This window comes from Microcaecilia unicolor, chromosome 2 (assembly GCF_901765095.1).
Source record: "Microcaecilia unicolor chromosome 2, aMicUni1.1, whole genome shotgun sequence".
Taxonomy (NCBI): Eukaryota; Metazoa; Chordata; class Amphibia; order Gymnophiona; family Siphonopidae; genus Microcaecilia; species Microcaecilia unicolor.
The window spans coordinates 616,178,757-616,205,355 of record NC_044032.1 but is presented as its reverse complement, the minus strand read 5'-3'; the positions used below and the strand labels follow the sequence as shown (position 1 = coordinate 616,205,355).

Here is a 26,599-nt window from a genome sequence, read left to right as displayed (position 1 = left end):
AACTGCACTTATATTAAAACAATTGGATAGAAAGTTGTTACTATATATACCGATGAGCTTTCTGGATCACTGTGGCAAAAGCTGGATGGCTACTCTGAAGGCGACTAGGGGAGTTTAGTAACAGGGGATGGCAATCACAATATATCATGTCTGATCTCAATTAGGTGCTACTACCTAACTACATGAAAGCAAAGTATGTGGGGAATAAGCATTCTCAATCCTCAAATCAGGAAACTGCATTTAGATAAGGAAAATCTGCTGTCTGCCAGGAGACAATCTTGTAAATCTAAATGAGTGTGAGCTTTATGAAATGTGCTATGTTTAGTAAAAAAAAAAAAAAAAAGTTAACTTTGTGATTCTCTGCAATTTAAGAGGTCATCAACTTTTGCTAAATCCATCTTATGGGACAGTAACTGCAGATTTTGTACTCGGTTACACCCAGTGATGTCACAATACTAAGGCCAAACGTTGCATGATTATATGCACATATACAGCTTCTATATTGCCACAGCTCTATTTCAACTAAGTTAAAAATGCAATTTATAAATGTGTAATTCATAAAATATTGTCTATAAATGTCTCCAACGTATTAGCCTCCTCTTTGATGGGGGGGGGGGGGAACTTAGGAGATGGCCATGTGTATTTATTTCAGTGTGTCATCACCTAATAACTTTCCTGCTTGGTATCCTATCAAAACCAAATTTTGTGAGTATGTTGGGGTACAGGAAAGGTTGATACAAGAATGTGGCTAGGATGGCTGGGTGGGATTTCAAATCCACATATAAGGGCATTCCAGAATGTACATTTTATTAATTCTGTCTAAAACTTCTTGTTTTTAGCCTTCTTTAAGAAGGGGAATTTAGGATATAGAATTGAGTATGCCCCCCTATTAACTTTTTTTTGTGTGTCCCATTGACAAAATTTTGAGGAAATGTTGAGAGAAAATGGGGGGGGGGGGAGTCTATTTTCAAAGAGGAAGTATAAAATCCCTTTAAGCTGCTTGGGAGTCCCCCATTCATGGTCTTAATGTTGGATGTTCTGCAGCATCTCGCAATCTCAATCACAAAAGAAAAGCAGGTTCTGCAGGTTTCCCAGGGTCGGAGAATCTTTGTTCCACACAATCAAAACCACAAGATTACTTTAGTATAGAGCTAGATCTTAAGAATGAAGGTGGTGGACAAACCTGCGATACTGTCTGTGGCTCTATGTGGGTATAAAGTTTCCTTTAGATCCAGGGTGAATAGCACGAATAGCAAGTCTCCATTACAAAGAAAAGGGACCAAGGTGTTCAGGGAAACCTTCCTGAATTTAAATCCCTTTGTTGCAAATATATGTAGCAGTATAACCAACAAGAATTCTGAATAAACTTGAATCACCTGTTCCTCCAGTAAACAGGATTTATTTTTCTTGCCAGGTAGAACAAGAATATAGTCTCGATGTTTGAAGCAAGAGGGGGCGAATGGGTGACCTAGAAGGATCAATTTTGACAAATTAATGGAATAATCTGGAGGTGAAGCAACCTCAAGGACCACTTTTATCATCATCTTTGTTTTTGATACTGACAAGGACTCCATAATGTGTTTATAGGAAGCTTTGTTTAGGGGAAAGCAGGTATGGATTTCTTCTGATAGTATTAGATCCATCCTGGATCCTGTCTATGCTGCTGCAGTCTTTGCGCTGGAGGGGATTTTTTTTTTTTTTTACTTCATGCCCATGTAAATGTTATATTAGTTTGTAGGTAATCAGCTTACTTTTGAACTCTCTCAAAGATTTTTCTGGACACTAAGATGCAGGGTGGGGACGTAAGTACTGGTTGGTGGTAGTTTTGGGTGCTTTTGATACAGATAAGGGATTAATTGTTTTTTCTTTTCTTAATTCTGCCTAGATCTTTTCCCTATGCTTTTGGTTCTTAGACCCCATTTATTATGGGTTATATTAAAAGACAAAGTTGTTATTCCTGATTGAATTTCCTGATTTGTGGTGATTTCTATCAGTATAAGATCTTTTCAACATGTATTTTGTTGATATTATAAATATTAAGACTATAATTAACAGAAAACATTAAAGACGCCCTTTATTCAAAAATAACTTTTCAGAGGTATATCTGAGCCAGGGAGAAATATTCATGAAACAGGACAAATTACAACTGTATTAGAACACAATGGTACATAAGAGTTGGCATCAGCAGAAATATTAAATAGAAAGCCATAGAGGCATAAAATATTGAAAACAAGTGTAGAACTATATCCACCAAAAATGGTAATTTAATCCTTTCACTTGCTAAGGATAATTTGCATTGCTAATGAAAACAGGATGTCAAAATGACCTTTTCTATTCTGAATGTAAGGAAATAGTCAATAACACTGATTACATAGAATCACAGCACAGAAAACATTAACAACCAAATTTAAGATTTGAGAAACAGTGTTCCACATTGATTTCTAAAACAGAGAAACTATTTTGAAGTTTTCTTTTATGGGAACACACATTCAATGCACTCAGATATATGGTAGAAAATAGTTATCCTCTTGTTTCTTTGGAATATTCGGTGCAAATTACCATTCTCCTCTCCAATGAATTTAATCGCATTGTTATAAAAATGAAAGCACATTTCCTTTATAAACTATATCCTGATGCAAAATTTAGAAGGTGAAATAAAACGTTTTGAACAGAAATATCAAAGATCCTATAAATCTGATGATTTAGTAACTTTGTAAAAACTAAAATTTACATTTAATCAAATTATTACTCATGTGGCTAGTATTGCTATTTTTTTCAGAGCAGACAATTCTTGTGCTGGTATGAACAAAGCTGGTTGCATTTTAGCAAATTATTTAAAGGCAAAAAAGAGAGCTACACATATTCTTGCTATTCAAGATGACCGGCTATGAACTACTACTAAGGACATTGTTCATTTCTTTAATTTTATTTCTAACATTTATAAATCACAAATTTGAGGCATATTTTCAAAGCACTTTGGGAGGCTAAGTTCCATAGGTTTCTATGGAACTTTGGGAGGCTAAGTGCTTTGAAAATGAGCCCCTTTAAAATCACCTTCAAACACTTACAAATTGTTTTCTGGCATGACTACATAAAACACAAGTTCCCTTATTTGTTGTTGTTTTTGTTTTGTTTTTTTTTAATTAAACCACCTCCTTTTCTTTTTCTCAAATATCAGATGCTAGAAAGGCCCCAAGGAGGTGGAAGTTCACCAATACAATTTTATCAACATTGTACATCATTTTCAACCCCATTTCTAAACCTATATTCTCATTTTCTAAATTATAAACAAAGTAAGAGATTGTTCGCTGATGCCACTATAACTATTTTAGAGAAACCTGGTAGGAACCCCTTATTAGCTAAAAATTATAGCCCTATTTCATTAAGTATGACTAAGATCTATGATAAATTCTGGCAGAGATATTGTCTTCAGTTATAGAAAAAATAATACACCCTCTCCAAAACTGAAATTATTAAAGGCAAATTATCTATGGATAATACGAGACATTTCTGCCATGTGCTGCAAGCTGCCCGGCATCTAGGGATGTCAGTTTGTGCTGTCCCTAGATGCCGAGGGAGCTTTTGACTATATTGAGAGGAAATTTCTATTTTCTGTTCTTAGATGGTTTAATTTAGGTGATAACTTTATTGAAATGGTCCAAATTATTTACTCTCTTCCAACAGTACATATTAGTATTAACTCCATCCTCACATCAATTTTCTTTGACAAGGGGCACCAGACAAGGTTGTCCCCTATCCCGTGGACTTAGGCGTCCATTGGGCCCGGTGACATCACTTCCTCCCTCCCTTCTTCAATTTTATGTTATTAATCCCAAATTGTGGAACTCACTGCCTCTTTATTTAAGATCTACACAAAACCTGGGACAATTCAAGGATGAGTTAAGAACTTTTTTTAGTTCAGCAAGCTTATCGAGTAAACAAACTAAGTATGGAGTAGCATGAAGGGAGGATTTTCTAGATTTTTCATTTAAACATGATATATTGTCTTCAAAGATGTGTTTGTCTTGAGAAATTAATGATTTTATATTATGGATGTTTTACTTGTTCTCCGCCAAGGATTTTGAAGACTAAATGAATTATAAATACTGCAAATAAAGCTCTCTGTGCTACAAGTGTGCTATTATTGGCCAGATCATGTGTGTCCCCAGACAACATCGGTGTTAGACTCCTTAGTCTCTTCCCTGATCAGTCTGTATTTGGCTGGTACTCCTGGTAACTGAGGATCCTGGAAGGCATTTCACTTTGTTTGGCCTATTGAACTGTGCTCCAAAGCTAGTGAAATCCCCAACCAGCAACAATCTTCTATTTTGAACTGTTTTCTCAATGCTTTACTACTACTTATTTCTATAGCGCTACTAGACGTACGCAGCGCTGTACACTTGAACATGAAGAGACAGTGCCTGCTCGACAGAGCTTGCAATCTAATTAGGACAAACAGGACAAATAAGAGAGAGAGAGAGGAATTACTAGGGCGGGGATGATAAAATAAGGATACTGGACAACTGAATAAGGGTTAGGAGTTAAAAGCAGCATCAAAAAGGTGGGCTTTTAGCTTAGATTTGAAGACGGCCAGAGATGGAGCTTGACGTACTGGCTCAGGAAGTCTATTCCAGGCATATGGTGCAGCAAGATAAAAGGAACAGAGTCTAAATTTTGGATGTTAATAAAATGTGAGTTTTCTGGCTCTGTCAATTACATAAGAACGTAAGTGTTGCCAAACTGGGACAGACCAAAGGTCCATCAAGCCCAACATTCTGTTTCTAACCGTGGCCAATCCAAGTTACAAGTACCTGGCAAGATCCCAAAACAGTACAATACATTTTATGCTGCTTATCGAAATAAGCAGTGGATTTTTCCCAAGTAATAATGGCTTACGAATTTTTCTTTTTAGGAAATTATCCAAATCTTTTTTAAACCCCGCTAACTGCTTTTACCACATTCTCTGGCAGCAAATTCCTGAATTTAATTGCACATTGAATGAAGAAATATTTTCTCAGATTTGTTTTATATTTAGTACTTTGTAGTTTCATTGTGTGACCCTAGTCCTAGGGGGAACACAATGAAGTATTATCGCAGCTTGAAAATTTCAGAAGTGCAGACAAGATATGTTCACAAGAATAGCTCCTGATGAAGAGGTGAAACAGTGCTTTGTCGAGCTGCAATATAACTGTACTGGAGCACTGAGGTCCTGGTGGACCCAAGATAAGTGATTCTGGCAAACATTTTTGAATTTTAAATATCATATATTGTTTGCAATTTTTGTATTCATCTAAAATGTTAAGAAACTGGGATTGCATTATAGATAAAGCTTTAGATAAATTTCCTGAAGGGAAATCCTTGAGGCAAAAAATTCCCATGGTTTAATGATATATTAAGAGATCTGTGTAGATCATGTAGACTTTTAGTAAGGACTGAATAGAAGTTATGGTGATTGGTTGGAAGGGTTCATATAATCAAGATCACCCGTGACGTTACTGTGAATGTTTATCGGGTTATCTATATATGAGTAGCAAGCTCAGGGGTGGGGTGGGGTGCGGGGGACTATAAGTCTCCTAGTGATTCAGCCAAGCTCACTATTAAAAATGTTCTCTAGGAGGGGCAGGCAATGAGACAATTTGATATAAAAATCAAGCTAATTTAGAATCAAATTTTTCTACTTTAAATCCAAATATCTCCAAGAAGTACAACAGTTTCTTTAATGCAATCTCTCAGTTCAAATTAAACCAGCTGCAAGACTAAAGCTACTTTCTTACCTACAACTGGCAATGAAGAAGAAAAAAAAAACTAAAAAAAACTAAACCTTGCAGAGCTTGTGCACAGTTCAGTAGCCCAAAGTAGGAAAATTCAACAAGAGTTAGCAGAAGGCAAGAGACAGAGTTTGAAATGCCTATTCTCTATAGTATGAAAGCTGGTCAGACAGGGAGAAAGTTTCTCTATTTTTTTTTTTTTTTTTGCTGATCCCTCCCCCTCCCCATGTATCCATACAACAAAACCCTCTAGTACCTAATACCTATTGTACCTGTGCATTAGCTAATTTCCAAATGCCTGCATAAATGAGCTTTAAGTTGCTTCCTGAAAGCTAAGTACACCGTTTGGATATGAATCCCTATGAATAACAAATTCCAAAACCTCAGCTCCACCACTGAAAGCCCCGTTATGTTACTATGAACTATCCTTGCAAAACAGAAGGCTGCCATCAGTGATGTTGTTCCCATTGACCTTGAAAAATAAGGGCTTTCAACTTTCTCGAACTATTATGCATGAGTAGTGTATAAACAATTACTTAATACTGAGCAAATATTAAACACGTGTTGCTCAATATGAAGATTATGCAAGTTTTACAATTGAAGCACAATAAAAGATCTCTAGGGCCAACCAGTTACTAGTAATGTAGCTAAATTCTAAGCTGAATGCACTGCATTTAAGATATAAGCTGGCAGACCTACAGTTCTCATACAAAGCGTGACATAGTAACATAGTAAATGACTGCAGAAAAAGACCTGCATGGTCCATCCAGTCTGCCCAACAAGATAAACTCATATGTGCTACTTTTTGTGTATACCTTACCTTGATTTGTACCTGTCCTTTTCAGGGCACAGACCGTGTAAGTCTGCCCAGCACTATCCCCGCCTCCCAACCACCAGCCCCGCCTCCCACCACCGGCTCTGGCACAGACCGTATAAGTCTGCCCAGCACTATCCCCGCCTCCCGCCACCAGCTCTGCCACCCAATCTCAGCTAAGCTCCTTAGGATCCATTCCTTCTGAACAGGATTCCTTTATGTTTATCCCACGCGTGTTTGAATTCTGTTACCGTTTTCATTTCCACCACATCCCGCGGGAGGGCATTCCAAGCATCCACTACTCTCTCCATGAAAAAATACTTCCTGACATTTTTCTTGAGTCTGCCCCACTTCAATCTCATTTCATGTCCTCTCGTTTTACCGCCTTCACACCTCCGGAAAAGGTTCGTTTGCGGATTAATACTTTTCAAATATTTGAACGTCTGTATCATATCACCCCTGTTTCTCCTTTAGACTTTAGTCTAATGCAGAGAAGTCCTAAACTGATCACCCAGCAAAAGAAAAGAGTTTCTATAACCACAATAGCTTATAAAATACATTTTGAAACAATACCCTTAACCTGTTCCTTACCAAATAGTTGGAACGTTTTCTTCCAATTAAGATTTCTAACCATACCTGCCTCCCACTCCAGCCTAGACCCATAGAATGCACATATGTGTGTGCACCCACACAAACACGGATTCCCTCTGACTGGCATATCTTGCATAGCTACCTTGTTCAAATCATGGGTAACCCACAGGATCTTAAATGTCTTCAAATCACTGTCAGCTAACCATTAGTTCACTCAAAGCAAACTGAAATCTGACCATTTAATTTCCATCATAATTAACTGGTAACAGAATCTGTATATCATTATATACCCAAATATGCTATCCATCTTCCTGTAATAACTTAGCTAATGGTTAAGATATTAAATAAAAATGCCAATAGTGAGGATCCTTGAGGAACACTGCAGGCCATTTTCTCTAATTACTCTTTCATATTAAAGCACACCTTTGACCCACAACTAGGCATAAACATTTGAAACCAGGATACACAGATTCAGATATAGAGACAAACCATTAAGTTAAACTTCATTTCAACAGAAAAACTATCCTAATCATTTATTTTTCAAGATCTAGCACAATGAAAAACAAAAATGTGCATTGAATAAACACTTAAAAATCAATCTGCTAACTAAATCTAGATCAATCTGAAGTTGTTAAATGACACCTAAGTACAATCTGGTGGTATTCACAGATTTGCTTCTCTCATTATGAAAACAAAAACCCAAAAGGTCAAACTAGAGAGATGGGAATTCAAGTGAAACAAATTTTGTAAACTAGCCTAATTTCTCTTCAGCCAATGTAATCTATACAGGTAGGATGTCATTACAAGAACAGTTCATCCCTTCAGAATAGCTGTCTTGGCCAGAGGAAATATTGAAGGTGGACAACGTCTATTGCTGCCAATGTTAAATATCTGGGCAAAATAAATAAACAAACATAGTAAGAGGAAAGCAATCCTGCCTAAAACAATAAAAAAAGGATGGAGAAACCTGGTCCCAATGCTACACTTCCAAACACTTCTAGAATAGAACACAGGGGAGCGTCTCTGTACCGGGTTCAGTTGGTGATATCATCCTATAGTAAGAATATCTCCATCCTGCTTGTCCTTTGCAAAAATAGTACAGTACGTTCTACAGTGTGCAATACAAACAACCCAAATATTAACACAATATAGTACGATTTAGGTGATTATGGGTTAGACATAAGAGGTGTTCTCCCATTTTAGGTCTGCAGGAATAATGCTTAAGTAAATCTGATCCTCTGTTAAATAAAGCCATCCTCCAAATAAAAAAAGAGCAACAGAACTGATTTAAAGATCAGTACAATGTGTGTGTTGTATTGAGAGAAACTGAAAACATTAGACCCAGAAAGGTATATACCTATAGATCCCTTCCCACAGCTTATATAGACACAGGCGTGTAGACAGATTCATGTCTGTGGAGTACCCCTTTGTGACAATTTAGTACAAACTAAAAGAAATTAATTCAGAAAATAAGATTGCACAAAGCGAAAGCAGTGCAAAATGTGATAGCACTGACCACCAATGTAGGCAAGGATGGTTAGAAAGGAAGCATGGATTATAAAACGCTAAGGGGCCCTTTTACTAAAGGGTTGGCATGCAGCAGCAGGCTTGCCACGTGCCAATCTGGTAGCTAAGCGATAGTTCCCACCTCCAGTGCAAACCATTTCCAGTGCTACAAATATTTTCTATTTTTGTAGCACGGCGGGTTAGCATGGGAGCCCTTACCGCCACCTCAATGAGTGGTGGTAGTTGCCCCTCCCCCCAAATGGCTTCTTGTCAAGTGGTTCACTTACCACTCAGCCATTTCTTTAAAAAAAAAAAAAAAAAGACAGCCTTTTACCAGCTACGGTAAAAGGGGGCCTCAACGTACATCAAAAGCGTGCACTGATGCTAGCGCAGACCCCCTTGTACCGCAGCTTAGTAAAAGAACCCTTCAGATTTTATAACTACTCTATGAAGGTAATAAGCAGGGAGCAGTTCGAGCCACCCAATGTCTGAATAAATTTACCTTCCTTCGTTGACAAGTTCAATGAAAGCAAGACCTGCATTCTTCTGAATTGAGTTCTGCCATTCCTAGAAGACAAACATGTTAAAAAAACATGAGTCAACTATACCAACTGTTGATATTTTATGGGTTTTTTAAAATTTCAAGATGTCCTTATATTTGAATCAAAAAATTAATTACAAAGCACACATGCAATACAATGTTTTTACAAAACCATTTAGTACAATCATCCATTTTTAAAAAATGCAAAAACACAAAGCATCACATTAAGCAACTATCTTAATCTTAATTTTTTTTGTTTTTTTTTTTGGGGGGGGGGGGTCAGATTTAGGAGCCCAACCTGTACCCCCCCCCCCCATTTACTCAAACACAGATCTCACCCTAACACCAACCCATCCCAGATTCCCTATAAAGCAAAAACTTATCCAAAGTAATCAATTCAAGACGGAGATTCCCATATCATTTCCCATTTGCACACAATTTTAGATCGTTCAATGTGAATCTTTTTAGACTCTGCCATGATAACGGGGATGGCACGTCTTCCCTATGAAGAAAGACTAAGGAGGCTAGGACTTTTCAGCTTGGAGAAGAGACGGCTGAGGAGAGACATGATAGAGGTAAATAAAATAATGAGTGGAGTGGAACAGGTGGATGTGAAGCGTCTGTTCACGCTTTCCAAAAATACTAGGACTAGGGGGCATGCGATGAAACTACAGTGTAGTAAATTTAAAACAAATCGGAGAAAATATTTCTTCACCCAACGCGTAAACAAACTCTGGAATTCATTGCCGGAGAACGTGGTGAAGGCGGTTAGCTTAGCAGAGTTTAAAAAGGGGTTAGACGGTTTCCTAAAGAGCAAGTCCATAAACCGCTACTAAATGGGCTTGGGAAAAATCCACAATTCCGGGAATAACATCTATAGAATGTTTGTACGTTTGGAAAGCTCGCCAGGTGCCCTTGGCCTGGATTGGCCACTGTCGTGGACAGGATGCTGGGCTCGATGGACCCTTGGTCTTTTCCCAGTGTGGCATTACTTATGTAAGTACTTATTACCTGGGCTGGCCACTGTTAGAAACAGGATATTGGGCTACATGGACCCTTGATATGACCCTGTACAGCAACTCTTATGCAATGAGCAGACTGACTGGATCACAGAGTCCTCTTCTGCCATTTTATACTAACAATATAACTATATCCTTGAGCTTGTCATTCTATGCAAAATGTTATCTTATGGAATTTTATTAAAGTCTGCTATACAGTTTATATTTCCTAACCATTGTGCAATAATACAGTGGTGTACCTTCAGACCTGATTAGGTGTGCCACAGTTTTTTCTTTGTCTATTTTTTTGGGGGGGGGGGGGGGGCACCACAATCATTCTCAGATCCAGACCAGTATATCAGCTCTGGTCTAAGCACCTTGCAGAAACAAAAACACACCAGTGGTCATGGCCAGCCCTACCCTTCAGCAAATGTAATTTTCACACATGGTCCTATTTTTTTGTTACTACTTTTCAGTGCCTACTGACTTATGCTAATGAAGCCCTACAATAAAAGTTTTCCCAAAGACCCGCCTTCTCAGGCCACCCTGCCAGTGGTGACTCAAATATGCAGGAGCATCTTTATATCAAACATGCTTCTCTAGTTCCAGACACAGCATGATTTCTGCCGTGCAGAATTAACAGGCCACAAAGTAGGGCACAGATACAGTGGGGGAAATAAGTATTTGATCCCTTGCTGATTTTGTAAGTTTGCCCACTGACAAAGACATGAGCAGCCCATAATTGAAGGGTAGGTTATTGGTAACAGTGAGATAGCACATCACAAATTAAATCCGGAAAATCACATTGTGGAAAGTATATGAATTTATTTGCATTCTGCAGAGGGAAATAAGTATTTAATCCCCCACCAACCAGTAAGAGATCTGGCCCCTACAGACCAGGTAGATGCTCCAAATCAACTCGTTACCTGCATGACAGACAGCTGTCGGCAATGGTCACCTGTATGAAAGACACCTGTCCACAGACTCAGTGAATCAGTCAGACTCTAACCTCTACAAAATGGCCAAGAGCAAGGAGCTGTCTAAGGATGTCAGGGACAAGATCATACACCTGCACAAGGCTGGAATGGGCTACAAAACCATCAGTAAGACGCTGGGCGAGAAGGAGACAACTGTTGGTGCCATAGTAAGAAAATGGAAGTAGTACAAAATGACTGTCAATCGACAAAGATCTGGGGCTCCACGCAAAATCTCACCTTGTGGGGTATCCTTGATCATGAGGAAGGTTAGAAATCAGCCTACAACTACAAGGGGGGAACTTGTCAATGATCTCAAGGCAGCTGGGACCACTGTCACCACGAAAACCATTGGTAACACATTACGACATAACGGATTGCAATCCTGCAGTGCCCGCAAGGTCCCCCTGCTCCGGAAGGCACATGTGACGGCCCGTCTGAAGTTTGCCAGTGAACACCTGGATGATGCCGAGAGTGATTGGGAGAAGGTGCTGTGGTCAGATGAGACAAAAATTGAGCTCTTTGGCATGAACTCAACTCGCCGTGTTTGGAGGAAGAGAAATGCTGCCTATGACCCAAAGAACACCGTCCCCACTGTCAAGCATGGAGGTGGAAATGTTATGTTTTGGGGGTGTTTCTCTGCTAAGGGCACAGGACTACTTCACCGCATCAATGGGAGAATGGATGGGGCCATGTACCGTACAATTCTGAGTGACAACCTCCTTCCCTCCGCCAGGGCCTTAAAAATGGGTCGTGGCTGGGTCTTCCAGCACGACAATGACCCAAAACATACAGCCAAGGCAACAAAGGAGTGGCTCAGGAAGAAGCACATTAGGGTCATGGAGTGGCCTAGCCAGTCACCAGACCTTAATCCCATTGAAAACTTATGGAGGGAGCTGAAGCTGCGAGTTGCCAAGCGACAGCCCAGAACTCTTAATGATTTAGAGATGATCTGCAAAGAGGAGTGGACCAAAATTCCTCCTGACATGTGTGCAAACCTCATCATCAACTACAGAAGACGTCTGACCGCTGTGCTTGCCAACAAGGGTTTTGCCACCAAGTATTAGGTCTTGTTTGCCAGAGGGATCAAATACTTATTTCCCTCTGCAGAATGCAAATAAATTCATATACTTTCCACAATGTGATTTTCCGGATTTAATTTGTGATGTGCTATCTCTCACTGTTACCAATAACCTACCCTTCAATTATGGGTTGCTCATGTCTTTGTCAGTGGGCAAACTTACAAAATCAGCAAGGGGTCAAATACTTATTTCCCCCACTGTAGCTAGGCCCAATTTTGTGCAGTACCTACTTTACCCTAACTTCCTCCTTTTTAGATCTTTCAACTCTTTTACCCATTCAAGCCCTTTCATGTGGCCAAACTGCCTGCTCCATAGAGGTATGCTGTGCAACGTTTTTGAAAATGTAGCTCTACTTTGAGCCTAAAAAGGTTGGAAAATACAAATGATACAAGCATTTCACTAAGTAACTTGTTTTTTCTTTTACCGCATACATATTTAGCTTCTTTAGACTCCCTTAGGTGACTGATACAGCCAAACTAGTAGATAGAATGCATTAAGTATTCAATAAAATATAGGGATTTGAAATAAAGGCAAACTAAATAGCAACCTATAACTAGATTTACTACAATAGATATGCTTGTACCTTTTTTTTTTTTTTAACATATTGATTTATTTTTGCCTGAATTTATGGGTGGCTAAGTGTCCATTAAACAAAACCCATATAAGTGGCAATCTGCCAAATGGATGCATATGTAATGGAAGTCAGTTACAATTACAAAAAAAAAAAAAAACAACAGATAATTGTGGTATACAATCATTTGTGGTAACATCTATTATCTATGAAGTACATGCATCATTCACAAAAAATACAAAACTATATAGTATTACAATTTTATATATTTCAGCAACTATATAAAGTAAATTTCACAGTAAGGCTTAACTTTCCTCTGTAGGTTCTATGGGTGTGAGAAAGGGAAGGAACCTGAATCAAGCCCTAAACCTTACTTAGCACTAAAACTCATCCTCAGTTAAGCTTTCAGTCCCCAAACATCACCCAGTTGCACAAAGTGCCTAGTGACATTTTCTAATTTCATAATACATCCTAGACTTTTTTTCAGTAACAAAATTAATTCTTATATATTCTTTTTCAAAACTTAATGAAAATAAAGTGAAAAAAAGGAGCTGGTGATTGGGAAGCGGGGATAGTGCTGGGCAGACTTGTACGGTCTGTGCCAGAGCCGGTGGTTGGGAGGCAGGGCTGGTGGTTGGGAGGCGGGGATAGTGCTGGGCAGACTTATACGGTCTGTGCCAGAGCTGGTGGTTGGGAGGCAGGGCTGGTGGTTGGGAGGCGGGGATAGTGCTGGGCAGACTTATACGGTCTGTGCCAGAGCTGGTGGTTGGGAGGCGGGGATAGTGCTGGACAGACTTATATGGTCTGTGCCCTGAAGAGCACAGGTACAAATCAAAGTAGGGTATACACAAAAAGCAGCAAATATGAGTTATCTTGTTGGGCAGACTGGATGGACCGTGCAGGTCTTTTTCTGCCGTCATCTACTATGTTACTATGATAATGTATAAATGTATAGAGAGGATTTTCAGTCAAGGCCCAAGAGCTACAAATATGAAAACGTCAAGCTAAACTGGTCAATCATGAAGACAGTCATCATAATCCTTTCCTAGAAGTGCATGAAAATAAGTTCTTAAAGTGTATATTCCCTCTCTCATTAATTAAAGGATGTATCCATAAACACAATTAGTCCAACAAATTCTTGTGTTTAATAAAGCAACTTCAATTATTCAATCTCAGAGGAGACAGCTTGGGTGCTTCCAATTTAGTAACTTATCTTGGCGGTTCCAATGGTAGCTGCTCAGTGCAACCAAGTATTCAAATCTGTCAGTGTCCCCTCCATGTGTCTAAATAATGGCAGTCCCTCAGTCTAGACAGCCTTGTTCCCCTTGGACTAAGTCCTGAGGTCGGTGTCTGTTACCTAGTACCCAACCTCCTGAGTAGGCAGAAGACTTCACTCTGTACCACCAGTGATCCCACTGCCCCCAAAGGGGACCTATTGTATCTGCTGGTTCCTCCATTGCCCACTATCAAGGTTTCAAATGCAAGGCTAGAAGAGATGCAAGTGTTCACCAAGCTATTCTCTCACTGATACTGCTGCTTACAAATTTTAAATAGCTAGATTCTAGAGTGGAAAGTATAGAGAAATGGCAGTTGGTGGAGCCTTGTGTGCTGCTACTGCTGCTACTATGCTATGAAGTCTCTTTTCCCCACCTCCAGTTGCCTTTCCCTCACTGACCCCTCCTGCACCAACCTGGTCATTGTTAACCAAAATCTTTCCTCCCCACTTGGGATAGTAATGCCTCCCTGCAAGTGACCTTCCTCAAGCTACCATCCAACCCAACTACTGGGGCTCTACAGCCTACAACTCTTTTTACAAATTCCATCTCAATAACAAGATCAAGGAAAGGACATCTCAAAAGAAAACAAACCAAAAAAAGAAAACAACTCACAAATGTAGCCAAAAGTCCACGTTTAAAAGAGGAAGAGTAATCACAAGACAAACACAACATAAGGAAAACATGGGGGGGGGGGGGGGGGGGGGGGGGGAGTCCACACATATCTGAGACAAAAACAATACCTTTGGTACATCCCCCGATTTTCATTCTTTCCTATGATCTGTTAAGAACTTTTCTAATTGTATTGGATGAAAGAATACGAATTGCTTGTCCAAAAGTACCACCAATGAAAGGGATACAGATTTTTTTTTTTTTTTTTTTAAAGCCCTTATGCCCAGAGCCCACCGTCTCAGGGCAAGATACTATTCCTTTGTTCTTGCATATAGTATGAGAATTCCTTTGTTCTTGCATATAGTATGAGAAATCCAGAAACACTTTTACTCTTGTCCACAAGACTGTCCACAAGACAAAACATCTTTAAGGGGGCCTTTTACAAAGCCGTGTTAACATTTTTAGCTCAATGCAAAAATCAGCTGGCAGTAAACGCTGACACACCCCATAGGAATATAATGGGTGTCTTAGCATTTACCGCCAGCAGATTTTTTACCATGAGATAAAAACGCTGACACAGCTTTGTAAAAGACCCCCTAAATTTGAAGTAAGCCGCAAAAAGAAAAATACTTATTGCTTTCTAAGGAAAAGGTACTTAATAAGGTATCTCAAGAAAGAAATATCTTCAAAATCTTCCAAGAATGTGGTTAGGTCCTTGCTCTCATGAGCACTAGGCCTATCCTTATTTCTGTCAGAATTCTGATCCCAAGAGGACAGTTTTGGTATACAGACACACTTCAAAAGCACAACAGACAGAAAACTGTAAAACTTCCTTAAAGTATTTCTTCAACAAAATATCTGGAGTTAATAAACCATAGTAAAATTAAAAAGCTTAAGAATATTAACATGAAACAAAAATTCCAATTTATGGTGGAGACTGAAACCATCCTTAATTGAAAGAACTGCACACAAGGTTCCACCAACAGCCAGTTCTCTATACTTTCCACTCTAGATTCTAGCTATTTAAAATTTGTAAGCAGCAGTATCAGTGAGAGAATAGCTGAGTAACTGCCCTGTAGCAACCCTTTAGTTCTAGATACTACACTCCAGATGTCAACAAGAGATATTCCTATCAGGTATCTCCTGGGTCAAGTCTCAGAAAAAAAAACCGGCAAAAAAGCAGGAGGAGATACTAGCTTCCGGCACACGGTTACTCAAATCACACGCTCCAACCGAAACTTGACTGCCCCCCTGGAGCTCCACAAGAGAGTTTATCATAGGGGCAGATGGTGGGGGAAATGGGGTCCTGCCACCTAAGCTAAGAGAGATCCCTTCCAAACAGGATGGGAAAACAGGCCCATCCATCCTCATGTCCAAATGACACCAAATGTTGAACCACAGGTCCCTGGATTGGTCTTTCCTGTTATCCCTTTTCATACAGCAATCAAATCCATTCTAATTAAGAAGTATGTGATGTCACGTTAGATACTTATTTACTGAATGAGTTTTGTTTTAGTAGTTTTGTTAGTGGCCAGCCTTATTGTATTAGTAGTTTACTTGTCAGTCTTATTGTAATCCACTCCAAACCATATTTTCGTGTGAGCGGAATACAAGACCTACGTAAAGTTTCACCATAACACACACAAACAATAAATATGAAACAAATGCACCCAAAAAGGCACAAGAAGGTCCACACTCCAAAACAGCTGCAAGTTAATCCACAATTGCTCCAAATGGGCTGTGTACCATACTCAAACAAGAGATGGAGCAGAGTCCTAATGTCACTGCTCAGCGCCAGCTACCAGCTCAAAGACAGAATTACAGCAGAGCTAGGCAAGTCTTCCTTGACTAAAGACAAAGCTTTATGGACCACTGATAGCACAGCTCTCTCCTTGTATGCTCACTGTGCCCCATAGTCAATTGAGAGGGGGGTGGGGTAGAGCCCTGACATTACTCCCAAATGCCAACCACAAGCTTGAAGATACAAATGACACCAGAGCTAGGCAAGTCTATACAGACTCCAGACACAACTTCATGCCCACTGACTGTACAGCTGTCTCCGCCACCTGTACGGCCCAATTCCATTTACTTTGAGGCCATAGCTCTCTTTGCAATGTTCTATATACTCATAAGCAAGCAGACCACAGAATCAGGTCCCCTAGATACTACTGAGACCAAGTCACCCTTCTCAAGATACAGTTGCAGCACTCCTAGTGGAGCAGTGAACTGGGACAGATGCTCCAGACTGATGGTGCATGGCTGGAGAAAGGTAGGCAAACCCATAATTACCAGTAGATGGGGCACACACGCAGTGACAGAAGAACTGGAGTATAAGGCTGAAGCACCAACCTTGCACCCCCTCTGATATAATTATTATGTAATGTGCTTAGAGATTGTTGATCATAGGTGCTAATATCCAACTGGAAACATTAAACTCCCATCCATTCCTGCTTATAGCTAGTCAATAGTTTGTCATCCTCTCTCATTCAATCCATGGCAAGGAAATCAAGAACATCATATTGAACCATGCAGTCTTCTAGATGGTCAATATTTATCACCATAGGAAATGATAGTCAATTCAACACAACTTGGAACAGGTAAGAAATTATTGATTTGACTGATTTATTTAAACTTTAAGAGTTCTTCCTTTTAAAATGCTGAAACACATTTTATAGTTATAGTTTAGTTGCATTAGTGGTTGAAACCAAGGCTTTTAATGTGTTTTCCATCAGTTCTTCTGGGAGACAAAATAACCAAGACCTTTATACACTCTATATCTCACACTGTTATACAACTGTTGCAGAAGATATGTATATGTGATGAAATATTGAACCGATCATGAAAGACAATAACCGTTTAAACTTTTTCCTTTCACGAGTAGTAAAACTCACATCAGGCTGCATTCAGCTGTGGTTTATGAAATTGTTTAGACTAAAGCTTTCTTTGATAATTGTCTGAAGTAAAGAAAAATGCTAAGGATACAATAATAAATGTATTCAGTTTTCACTTTTGACAATATCTGTCTTCACCAATTATGTTTTAAAGCACTACAGTGATTGCTATGCAATGTGAAAGGCAGAATTTGCATGGAAAACCAGATGGATACTTTCAAATCTTCATTTCTTTTGGATTGCTGTTCAAATTTTCCACACAGAGTAAAACAAGCACTGAATATTGTGCCGTGTCAATCAACAGAAAAGCTTGTGACTAGACTGCTGATGGAACTTTTTTTTTTTTTTTAATTTGGATCGCAAACTATATCTATTAAATTAAGCTTGCCCATAATTTTGAATAAAATTTTTGAAAAGTACATACCTGTTCTCAGTTTGACATTGACTAGCATATTTAGTTGGACCTAGCATCTGACCCATTAAGACTCAGCTATTACTGTACATAAACTAAGATTTGCAATTGTTAACATCTACGGGTTGCATTTTGAAATTCAAACTAATGAGGCAATTCTGCACAGAAAGGGGCAGAAGCCAGGCCTATGACAGAATGAAACCTCATATTTTACATTTCATACCACCTTTGTGATGCAGAGGATGAGATATATTAGTTTGTGCTTACATGGACAGTGCTAGTTACAACAAAAACAACCAGGAAGGATATTAGAGAATATATATCAATTTCAACAAAGCAAACTGAATATGGGGCTGCATAATAAGCAAAAATATGAAAAAACAAATCCGATGTCATTCTCACCATGTCAGAACTTATCTGTATACAGTATACTGAACTAGTTACTATTTCTCAAAAATGTCAATCAGTGAGTCTATGGTCAGAAGAACAAGAAGCTTCTTCAGTTTCTAGTGTCATCATGGTATGCAATACCTTTCACGTAGAAAGAAAAAAAAGGCATGCCTGTGATAAGGAATACACTGTGCTGGGATGAATCTAATGTTTTTAATAACTCTTCATCTAAATTAACAAATAGAAAACTCATAATGGAATTTTTTCCAACTTTTGTGAGTATATGCACGCATGTGCCTTTGTCTGTGACTCTTCAACCTGGAGGAGAGAGCGAGAAGCAGCAATTAGAATAAAAGTTCCTAAATATTCTTTTGACTTGGAAAGAATAACTATATTACATTTTTGATTCATTTTAACTATTAGAAAAAATTGTCCACAGATGGATTTCATATTTTAACCATGACATCACTGCCCTAAGGCAACAGATGTTGCCAAGCTTCTCAACTGGGAAGAAATACACATAGCAACCAGTAACATAAGTCAGTCATCAGGTGTCACTATACATAGCAACCATTAAGAAAGCTAATATGGTTCATTCACTAGGTTTTACAGTAGAATTAATAGCTAGCAAGGGGCCCTTTTACCAAATGGCAGTAAAAGGTGGCTAAGGTGGCAGGTTTGCTGCACGCCAAGGCCACCTTTTACCACCGTCGGTAAAAGGGCCTTTTTTCAGGAGGACTGGTAAAATGGCTGTGCGGTAAGCAAAATATTGTCACACAGCCATTTACAGCTGGAGCCCTTACTGCCTCCTATTTAGGAAGCGATAAGGATTCCGGGGTTAACCCGGCAGTTAACTGGGCAGCGAGCAGCACTGCCCAATTAAAGTCGGGCACACCCCCCAGCACTAGAAAATAAAAAGTATTTCCTAGCACCAGAAGTGGCACGCAGAAAAGGCGGGACAGCAGTAGACCTGATTTGCTGCACGCCAAGTTCACACTACCTCCTCCACCCTTTAGTAAAATGCCCCTACATGACTCTCACAACTGATTCACTAAGCCAGCTCACTTGGGAGGGATGAGGAGGGGAAAGGATATGAAATATGAATCAAGAAATTATTTCCGCAGTGGGCCATTTTGTTTGGTATTATTTCTTTGAACTGCCAGTTCAATGTTGCCTATTTTCAAACACAATGTATATTATATCCCCATTTGTCTGTGCCTCCTCCAATCAAACTTTCTAGCTAGACAGCATTTTTGAGCCTTCATGTATAATTTATTTCCCACATTCCATTTGCGTGGAAAGAACAAACATATAATAAAACTGTCGGATAAGAGACATGGTACAAACTTTTTCTGATATTACACTCACACAGCATTCTACATTTCCACAAAAAGACTACTTTGTTGATATCTGGGGTGAAATTGGCTTTATTTTTTTTTCTTGTACACTAAGACCTTTTTTCTCCATAATATTTTTCTTATGTGATCCCTGAAATAAGGCAGGTGGCAACCTAACTCATATACTCATGTATAAGACAAGAAATTTTAACTTCAAAATCCCACCAATAAACCAGGAACATCTATGGGTCATTATCATCAGTGCCACAACACTCTTGCTATTGTTAGCTTCATGGAAATAGGGTAGAGAGACTCCGGCAGTGCTGAAGTTGCTTTAGAGGATATGGTCCTTAGTGTTGTACAGTGTTCAGATTAAAGAGGAAGTGTGAGAGTGGAAAGCGATAAAAATAAATAAAATCTGTAAATGTTCTGGCTGATTTAAAGTTTGTGCTGAGTATGTATGTTGAGAAAAACATGTATGACAATTATGAGGAGGCCTGGAGACAGCTAAAAATCATTTGAATGGCCGATGGCTCATGAAATAGATTCAAAGAGGAATTTTAACTGAGATGGTTGGTGTAGAAAGTTAGTGAGTTAAATTGATTACTTTTTTTTTTTTTGGTAACAGGAAAAACAAGAGTGAGTGGATGGTGAGAAATACTGATTCCTGAATAAAACATTGTCCTTGGATTGGGAGGCTGAGTGATTTGTATATATATATATATATATATATATATATATATATATATTTATTTATTTTAAATAACATTTTGCTTTAGTGAATTAGCCAAAGTTTAGAGTGAGAAAGTGATGAAAAAAACTGAAGAATTCTCAGTGACAAAAAATAAATAATCCTCACATACTTAAAATCTGATTATTTAAACTGATTCCTTCTGAGCTTTAACTATTGCCTGACCACTGTTAAAATCTGTGAAGCTGTAGGCTATGGTAACGGGATGTGTGGGGTGGGGAAGGGGAGGGGGCATGGGGTGGAGGGAAAGGCAAGGGAAATACTGGATGAGAAGGGGAGAGAATAGAAGCAATATTTGTAGGACCTGGAGGGAAGAGAGACAGAGGAACCCAGCTTCAACTTATACACGAGTATATATGATAACTGCTTTCCCATAAGCGAACCTGTAGACGGTCTTCTTACCCTTGCAACACTAACTCAAGAATGAAGTTTAGACAGCATATTTCTGATAACCGTCTGGGAGTTACTATTAGAAGGCTACTGCTTCATACCCCGATTGGTCCTTCAGACACAGCCAATGGAGAAGTAGCTCCAAATCTGCTATTTTCCAGTCTTGGCTTGAGATTACAAAGAGCAGATGTGTCAAAGTCCACTCCCAGGTCTTCACACCCTAGTGAGGACAGTTTACCCTGAACCTTCACAGGAATTCTCTTTTTAATGTGTTGGTTGTTTGCAGAATTTCTAGCTTCTTTTTTTTTTTTTTTTAGCTCTTTATGACTTATCAGTGATCCGAGTTTTTTGTTTTCATTTTTGATCAGTAGATGAATTTCTAGGAACTATGTGATTGTGTGTGTGTGTGTGTGTGTGTGTGTGTGTGTGTGTGTGTGTGTGTGTGTGTGTGTGTGGACTGCTGCTGGTTTAGGAGCACATGGACAAATAGAGCCTAAGCATTTGCTGACAGGACTCTCCAAGTATTTTCACAGTTCACCTGAGCGAGAAATGGTAGCACTAAACAATTGTATGAATTATATGACAGCAATGGGATCATCAGGCTCAGTGAGAAGGCCAAGCGAGAGGGCTAAGCAAAGGTCACCAGTTGCTGAGGTACAATGTGGTTTATATTTTTACTACAGAATACAGTATAACTTAATTATAAGGGACTTCTGGGTACTGTCAAAAATAGCCCCTTATATCCGAGGTCCATTATAGCCAAACAAGGAACTTTTAACACTTACATTTCAGTTACAGTAGTCCACAAGAGACGTTTAAGACTATGCCCATGCCTAGTTAGAAATAAATCAAAGTTAAAGTGTGTTGCAAAGCCACTTTGCTGTCCTTGACAGTGTAGAAATAGTGCTGTAACGTCTCCAAAGCTAATTCAGCATAGAGAAAGGTAGGAATGGCTTCCACTTCACCTCCAGTAGTCTCTGCCATATCATCATCTGATTCTTCCTTCGGTGATCCAACTTCAGCAACAATGTCGTCATCTGTTGGTTGTTCAAATGTCTCAACCCTATTATCCATGTTGACGTAATCCATGAATTTGCTGTTCCCAGAATAAACTGGAAAGAGGCAAGTCATCTTCATCATCATCAATATCTTCTTGATTACTAGAGTCTTCAGCATGCAGTGCATTGTGAGTGGCAAAGTCTTATGAAAGTAAGCTTTAGTAAAGCAGTTTGCAATTGTGTGCTGGGTAACAGAGCTCTAAGCAGAATGCAGCATTTGATTTGCATCAAGAGTATTGATTTCAAAGTTGGTTTTTGTTTTCAATGCTCTCGATTAAACGCTTTGCAACTAACCGTCTGTACTTCATCTTGAGGTACTTTATCACATGGTTGTAAGCATTACGTGGCAGAAATCCAAGCGTCACAGCGTTCATATTTTTTTGCTTTTGGATGTACCGGGCAGCTGTCCACAACCATCAATACATGCCGTTTTGGTGCTTTAAATCATTTCAATTTCATCAGTCAATCAGTGAAAATCTCTGAAGTCATCCAAGACTTGTTGTTGAAAGTGTACTCTGTCAGCAGCGCTTTTATGTGCTTAAAGCAGTGGGGTTTTTCGAAAGTGCCAATAATTAACAGTGGCGAGGCAGTTTTTCACTGCCATCCATATTTGCACAAACCATTGCAGTCAAGCAGTCTTTGCTTTGCTTGCCACCGGGACATGCATCTCCCTTGAAGCACATGGTCTTATCAGGGAGTAGGTGGGAAAAAATATCCATCTCATCAGCATTAAAGATATCGCATGGTAGGTATGACAACAGGTTTGATAGAATTGATGTCCATTTAGTAATGATTCATTCACCTACTGCTGCTGCTTCACCACACACCTCGTAAAGTCTGTCTTTGAATCTGTCCAGCCATCCAATGCTGCACTGAAATGCATTGCACATTAAGTTCTTGGCAAAAATGTCCATTTCATCACGCCGCAGTGGACCATTAACTGGAATGTTCTGTGTTTGTGTCATGTGAAACCACTTTAATATAACCGATTTTACATCTTCGAATGTTGCCGTTTGCAAACACTTTCTACTTGCAGTTGACGACATTTCATATGCTTGCTTAAGCTTTTCTCTTTCCTGTCATATCCCATTTACTGTTTGTTTCGCAAGGTTTAGTCTTGCATATCCAGTTGACTGTTTTTGACTGTTCTCAATGTCAGCAATTATGACAATTTTTGCTTCCAAATCAAGCGAACACCTACGCTTGTCAGACATCAGTACCAGCCGTCAGTTCACCATGTTTACTGTAAATCAAGACCAGCCATAAGTCAGTTCACTAGAAGCACAACTGGCATATAAGTCCCTTATATGCGTGGTCATTTGAAGGCATGGGACCATATGTAAGACGGTCTCTTGTAACTCGAAGTCCGTAACAACCGGGTCCGCTATAACTGAAGAGAAAGACATTGAAAGGCTTATTCTTTTGGCTGGGACAAAAAATTTTGTCCGCTATATCCGGGTCCCTTATAATGAAGTTCTACTGCATATACGGATAAAGAATAGTCAACAACTGCAACAGTAGCATTGTCCTCACACCCCCACTCTCACTCCCTTCAGTTTTTGTTGGCAGGTTTATGCGTGTAGCAGATGATAGGTGATCATGTGCAAATAGAAGATGGCATGTGCTAATGGTGGACAACAACCACCATGAGTCTGACCAGGCCTCATGGAAGCCAAACTCCCTACTGACACAGGCAGTTTATGGTGCAACACTAGCTAAACCTCGGTACATTTACACGAAGCTGCATAAAGAACAGGAAGAACAGCAGCAAGAGAGGAAAGCAAATTCATCTGGAGATGGTTCATATGCAAGGTTGCAGACATCTGGCACAGAAAGGACAAAATTTGTTTGGGGAATTTAACATTACTCAAGTACTTAAATATTGATTAGAACCTAAGTACCTCAGACATTTTTTCACCTGAACGAGATACCTGAAAAGAACTGGTGCAATACTGGTGAGGAAAACTCACTGGGAGAGTACATGAAGTGCTCCAAGAACCAACATGGAGACATGCTCTCAGTTTGAGGTGGTTCACAGAGCCTCAGTGAAGTGTTAAACGAAAACCTAAAGGATCAAGCTCCTGAACTTACAGAAAAGGGCAGAAACCTACAGTATGTCTGTGGTCCAGGTAAAATACCAGCATAACCAAGGACTTAATGGATCTGAGATTAAAATCCTAGAGGACTGTCAAACTGATGGCCCAGGAATAGTTTTTATAGTATTGTCAGCACATCCAAGATCACTGGCCCCTTACTCCAAGGAAGGAAGGTCATCCTATTGACATTTTTGTGGCTAACCACACCAGGTTAACAAAGAGAAGCCATCAATAACCAAAAGTATAAGGATCTAAAATGAGTCAAATCCTGAATGCTGATGATCATGCTTCCTCAGGGGCATTCAGAAAATTCTCCAGTTTACCTTAAAACCCCAAAGTCAACACATAGAACCAGAAGAGATCAACCTTCCAGTTCCAGACACCAAGCCTTGCAGCAGGCAAGAGATCTTCTGTGATTCTAGTTGAATCAGATCATGAGGCGGCTAGGGCAGTATATGGAAGCCTGATCTGTCTGACATCTACTGACCCCTAACCTAGTCACCAGCTGAGACTTTTTCAGCTATGGATATGCACATAAAGCAAAGACATGTTTTCCAGGAAGCTGAACACACTGACCTAGCACTGAAGAGAGCAAATGTCACACCACTTAAGTTGGGGCCCATTACCTAAACACTATAGATATAGGCATAGCTATTGGTAGAACCCCCCTATCAACGGCTGATCACAATCAATCTTCCTTCAAAATCCCATCTGGCCTGTATTTACTGTAATACGTTTTGATATAAAATATTCCCTTGGTATGTCTCAGTGCTCGGTAAACTGACTGCTAGATAGACTAAGAACAAGCTAGGGCATGCGTAGATTTCATAGCCATGCGTAATTATACTTGGCATGACTATCTGTACATAAGTACATAAGCACTGCCACGCTGGGAAAAGACCAAGGGTCCATCAAGCCCAGCACTCCGTCTCCGACAGTGGCCAATCCAGGCCCCAAGAACCTGGCAAAACCCCAAAATTTAATAACGATCAATGGACTTTTCCTTCAGGAATCTTTCCAGACCCCCTTTAAACTCAGCAAGGCCAGGTGCCATCACTTCCTTCTCCGGCAATGAGTTCCAGAGTCTAACCACGCGCTGAGTAAAGAAAAATTTTCTCCAATTTGTTTTAAACCTACCACATTCTAATTTCATCTTGTGTGCCCTGGTTCTATTATTGTTAGAAAGTGTAAACAAACGCTTCACATCTGTCCGCTCTACCCCACTCATTATTTTGTAGACCTCTATCATATCACCCCTCAGCCGCCTTTTCTCCAGGCTAAAGAGTCCTAGCCTTCTTAACCTCTCCTCATAAGGTAGTCGTCCCATCCCTTTTATCATTTTCGTCGCCCTTCTCTGCACCTTCTCCAATTCCTTTATATCTTTTTTGAGATGAGGCGACCAGAACTGAACACAATACTCCAGGTCCAGTCGCACCATAGAACGATATAACGGCATTATAACATCCTCATGCTTGGTTTCCATCCCTTTTCTAATAATACTCAACATTCTGTTCGCCTTCTTAGCCGCCACAGCACATTGAGCGGAAGATTTCAACGTCCTATCCACGATGACTCCCAGATCCCTTTCTCGGTCCGTAACTCCTAAAGCAGAACCTTGCATGACAAAGCCGTAATTCGGGTTCCTCCTTCCCACGTGCATCACTTTGCACTTGTCAACGTTGAACTTCATCTGCCATTTGGACGCCCAATCCCCCAGTCTCACAAGGTCCTCTTGTAATCTTTCACACTCCTCCCACAACGAGACAACCCTGGATAACTTTGTGTCATCTGTGAATTTAATTACCTCACTACTCCCATCTCAAGGTCATTTATAAATATGTTAAAAAGCAGCAGTCCCAGCACAGACCCCTGAGGGACCCCACTAACTACCCTTCTCCATCGAGAATAATGACCATTCAACTCTACTCTCTGCTTCCTATCTTTTAACCAGCTCTTAATCCATAATAATACACTGCCTCCGATCCCATGACTCTCCAGTTTATTATTATTATTATTATTGCATTTGTACCCACATTATCCCACCTTTTTGCAGGCTCAATGTGGCTTACAGAGTGTTATAATGATATAGTCATTACATGATCTTAAATACAGTCGATGATAAGTTGAAGTTAGATGAGGATTTAGATGGAAAGGTGTTAGGTAAGGTTGAGTGAGAAGTGTTTTTTTGAGGCACTTGGGTGGTATAAGGAGTGATTTGTTTCGTTAAGGATGTCTTTTGTAGGCCTTGTTGAAGAGATGTGTCTTCAAAGATTTGCGAAAGCTGGTTAAGTTGTCCATGGTTTTTAGGGCCATGGGTAGTGCGTTCCATATCTGTGTGCTCTTGTACGCAAAGGTAGTTGCGTATGCCTGTTTGTATTTAATTCCTTTACAGCTGGGGAAGTTCAAATGGAGGAATTTGCGGGCTGATCTTTTGGCGTTTCTGGGCGGTAGGTCCACTAAGTTTAACATGTAGAGTGGGGCATCTGCATGAATGATTTTGTGTACGGTCGTGCAGATCTTGAACTCAATTCGTTCCTTGAGTG

General features: G+C 39.7%; 1 protein-coding gene across 1 annotated transcript in view; it reads right to left on the bottom strand.

Moving 5' to 3' along the window:
* LRBA (LPS responsive beige-like anchor protein) overlaps positions 1-26,599 on the bottom strand; it is a 1,257,537-nt gene that overhangs the window by 774,272 nt on the left and 456,666 nt on the right. Inside the window, 1 exon segment of the mRNA XM_030191657.1 lies at positions 9,182-9,246. Within this exon segment, the coding sequence (XP_030047517.1) occupies positions 9,182-9,246 (65 nt within the window).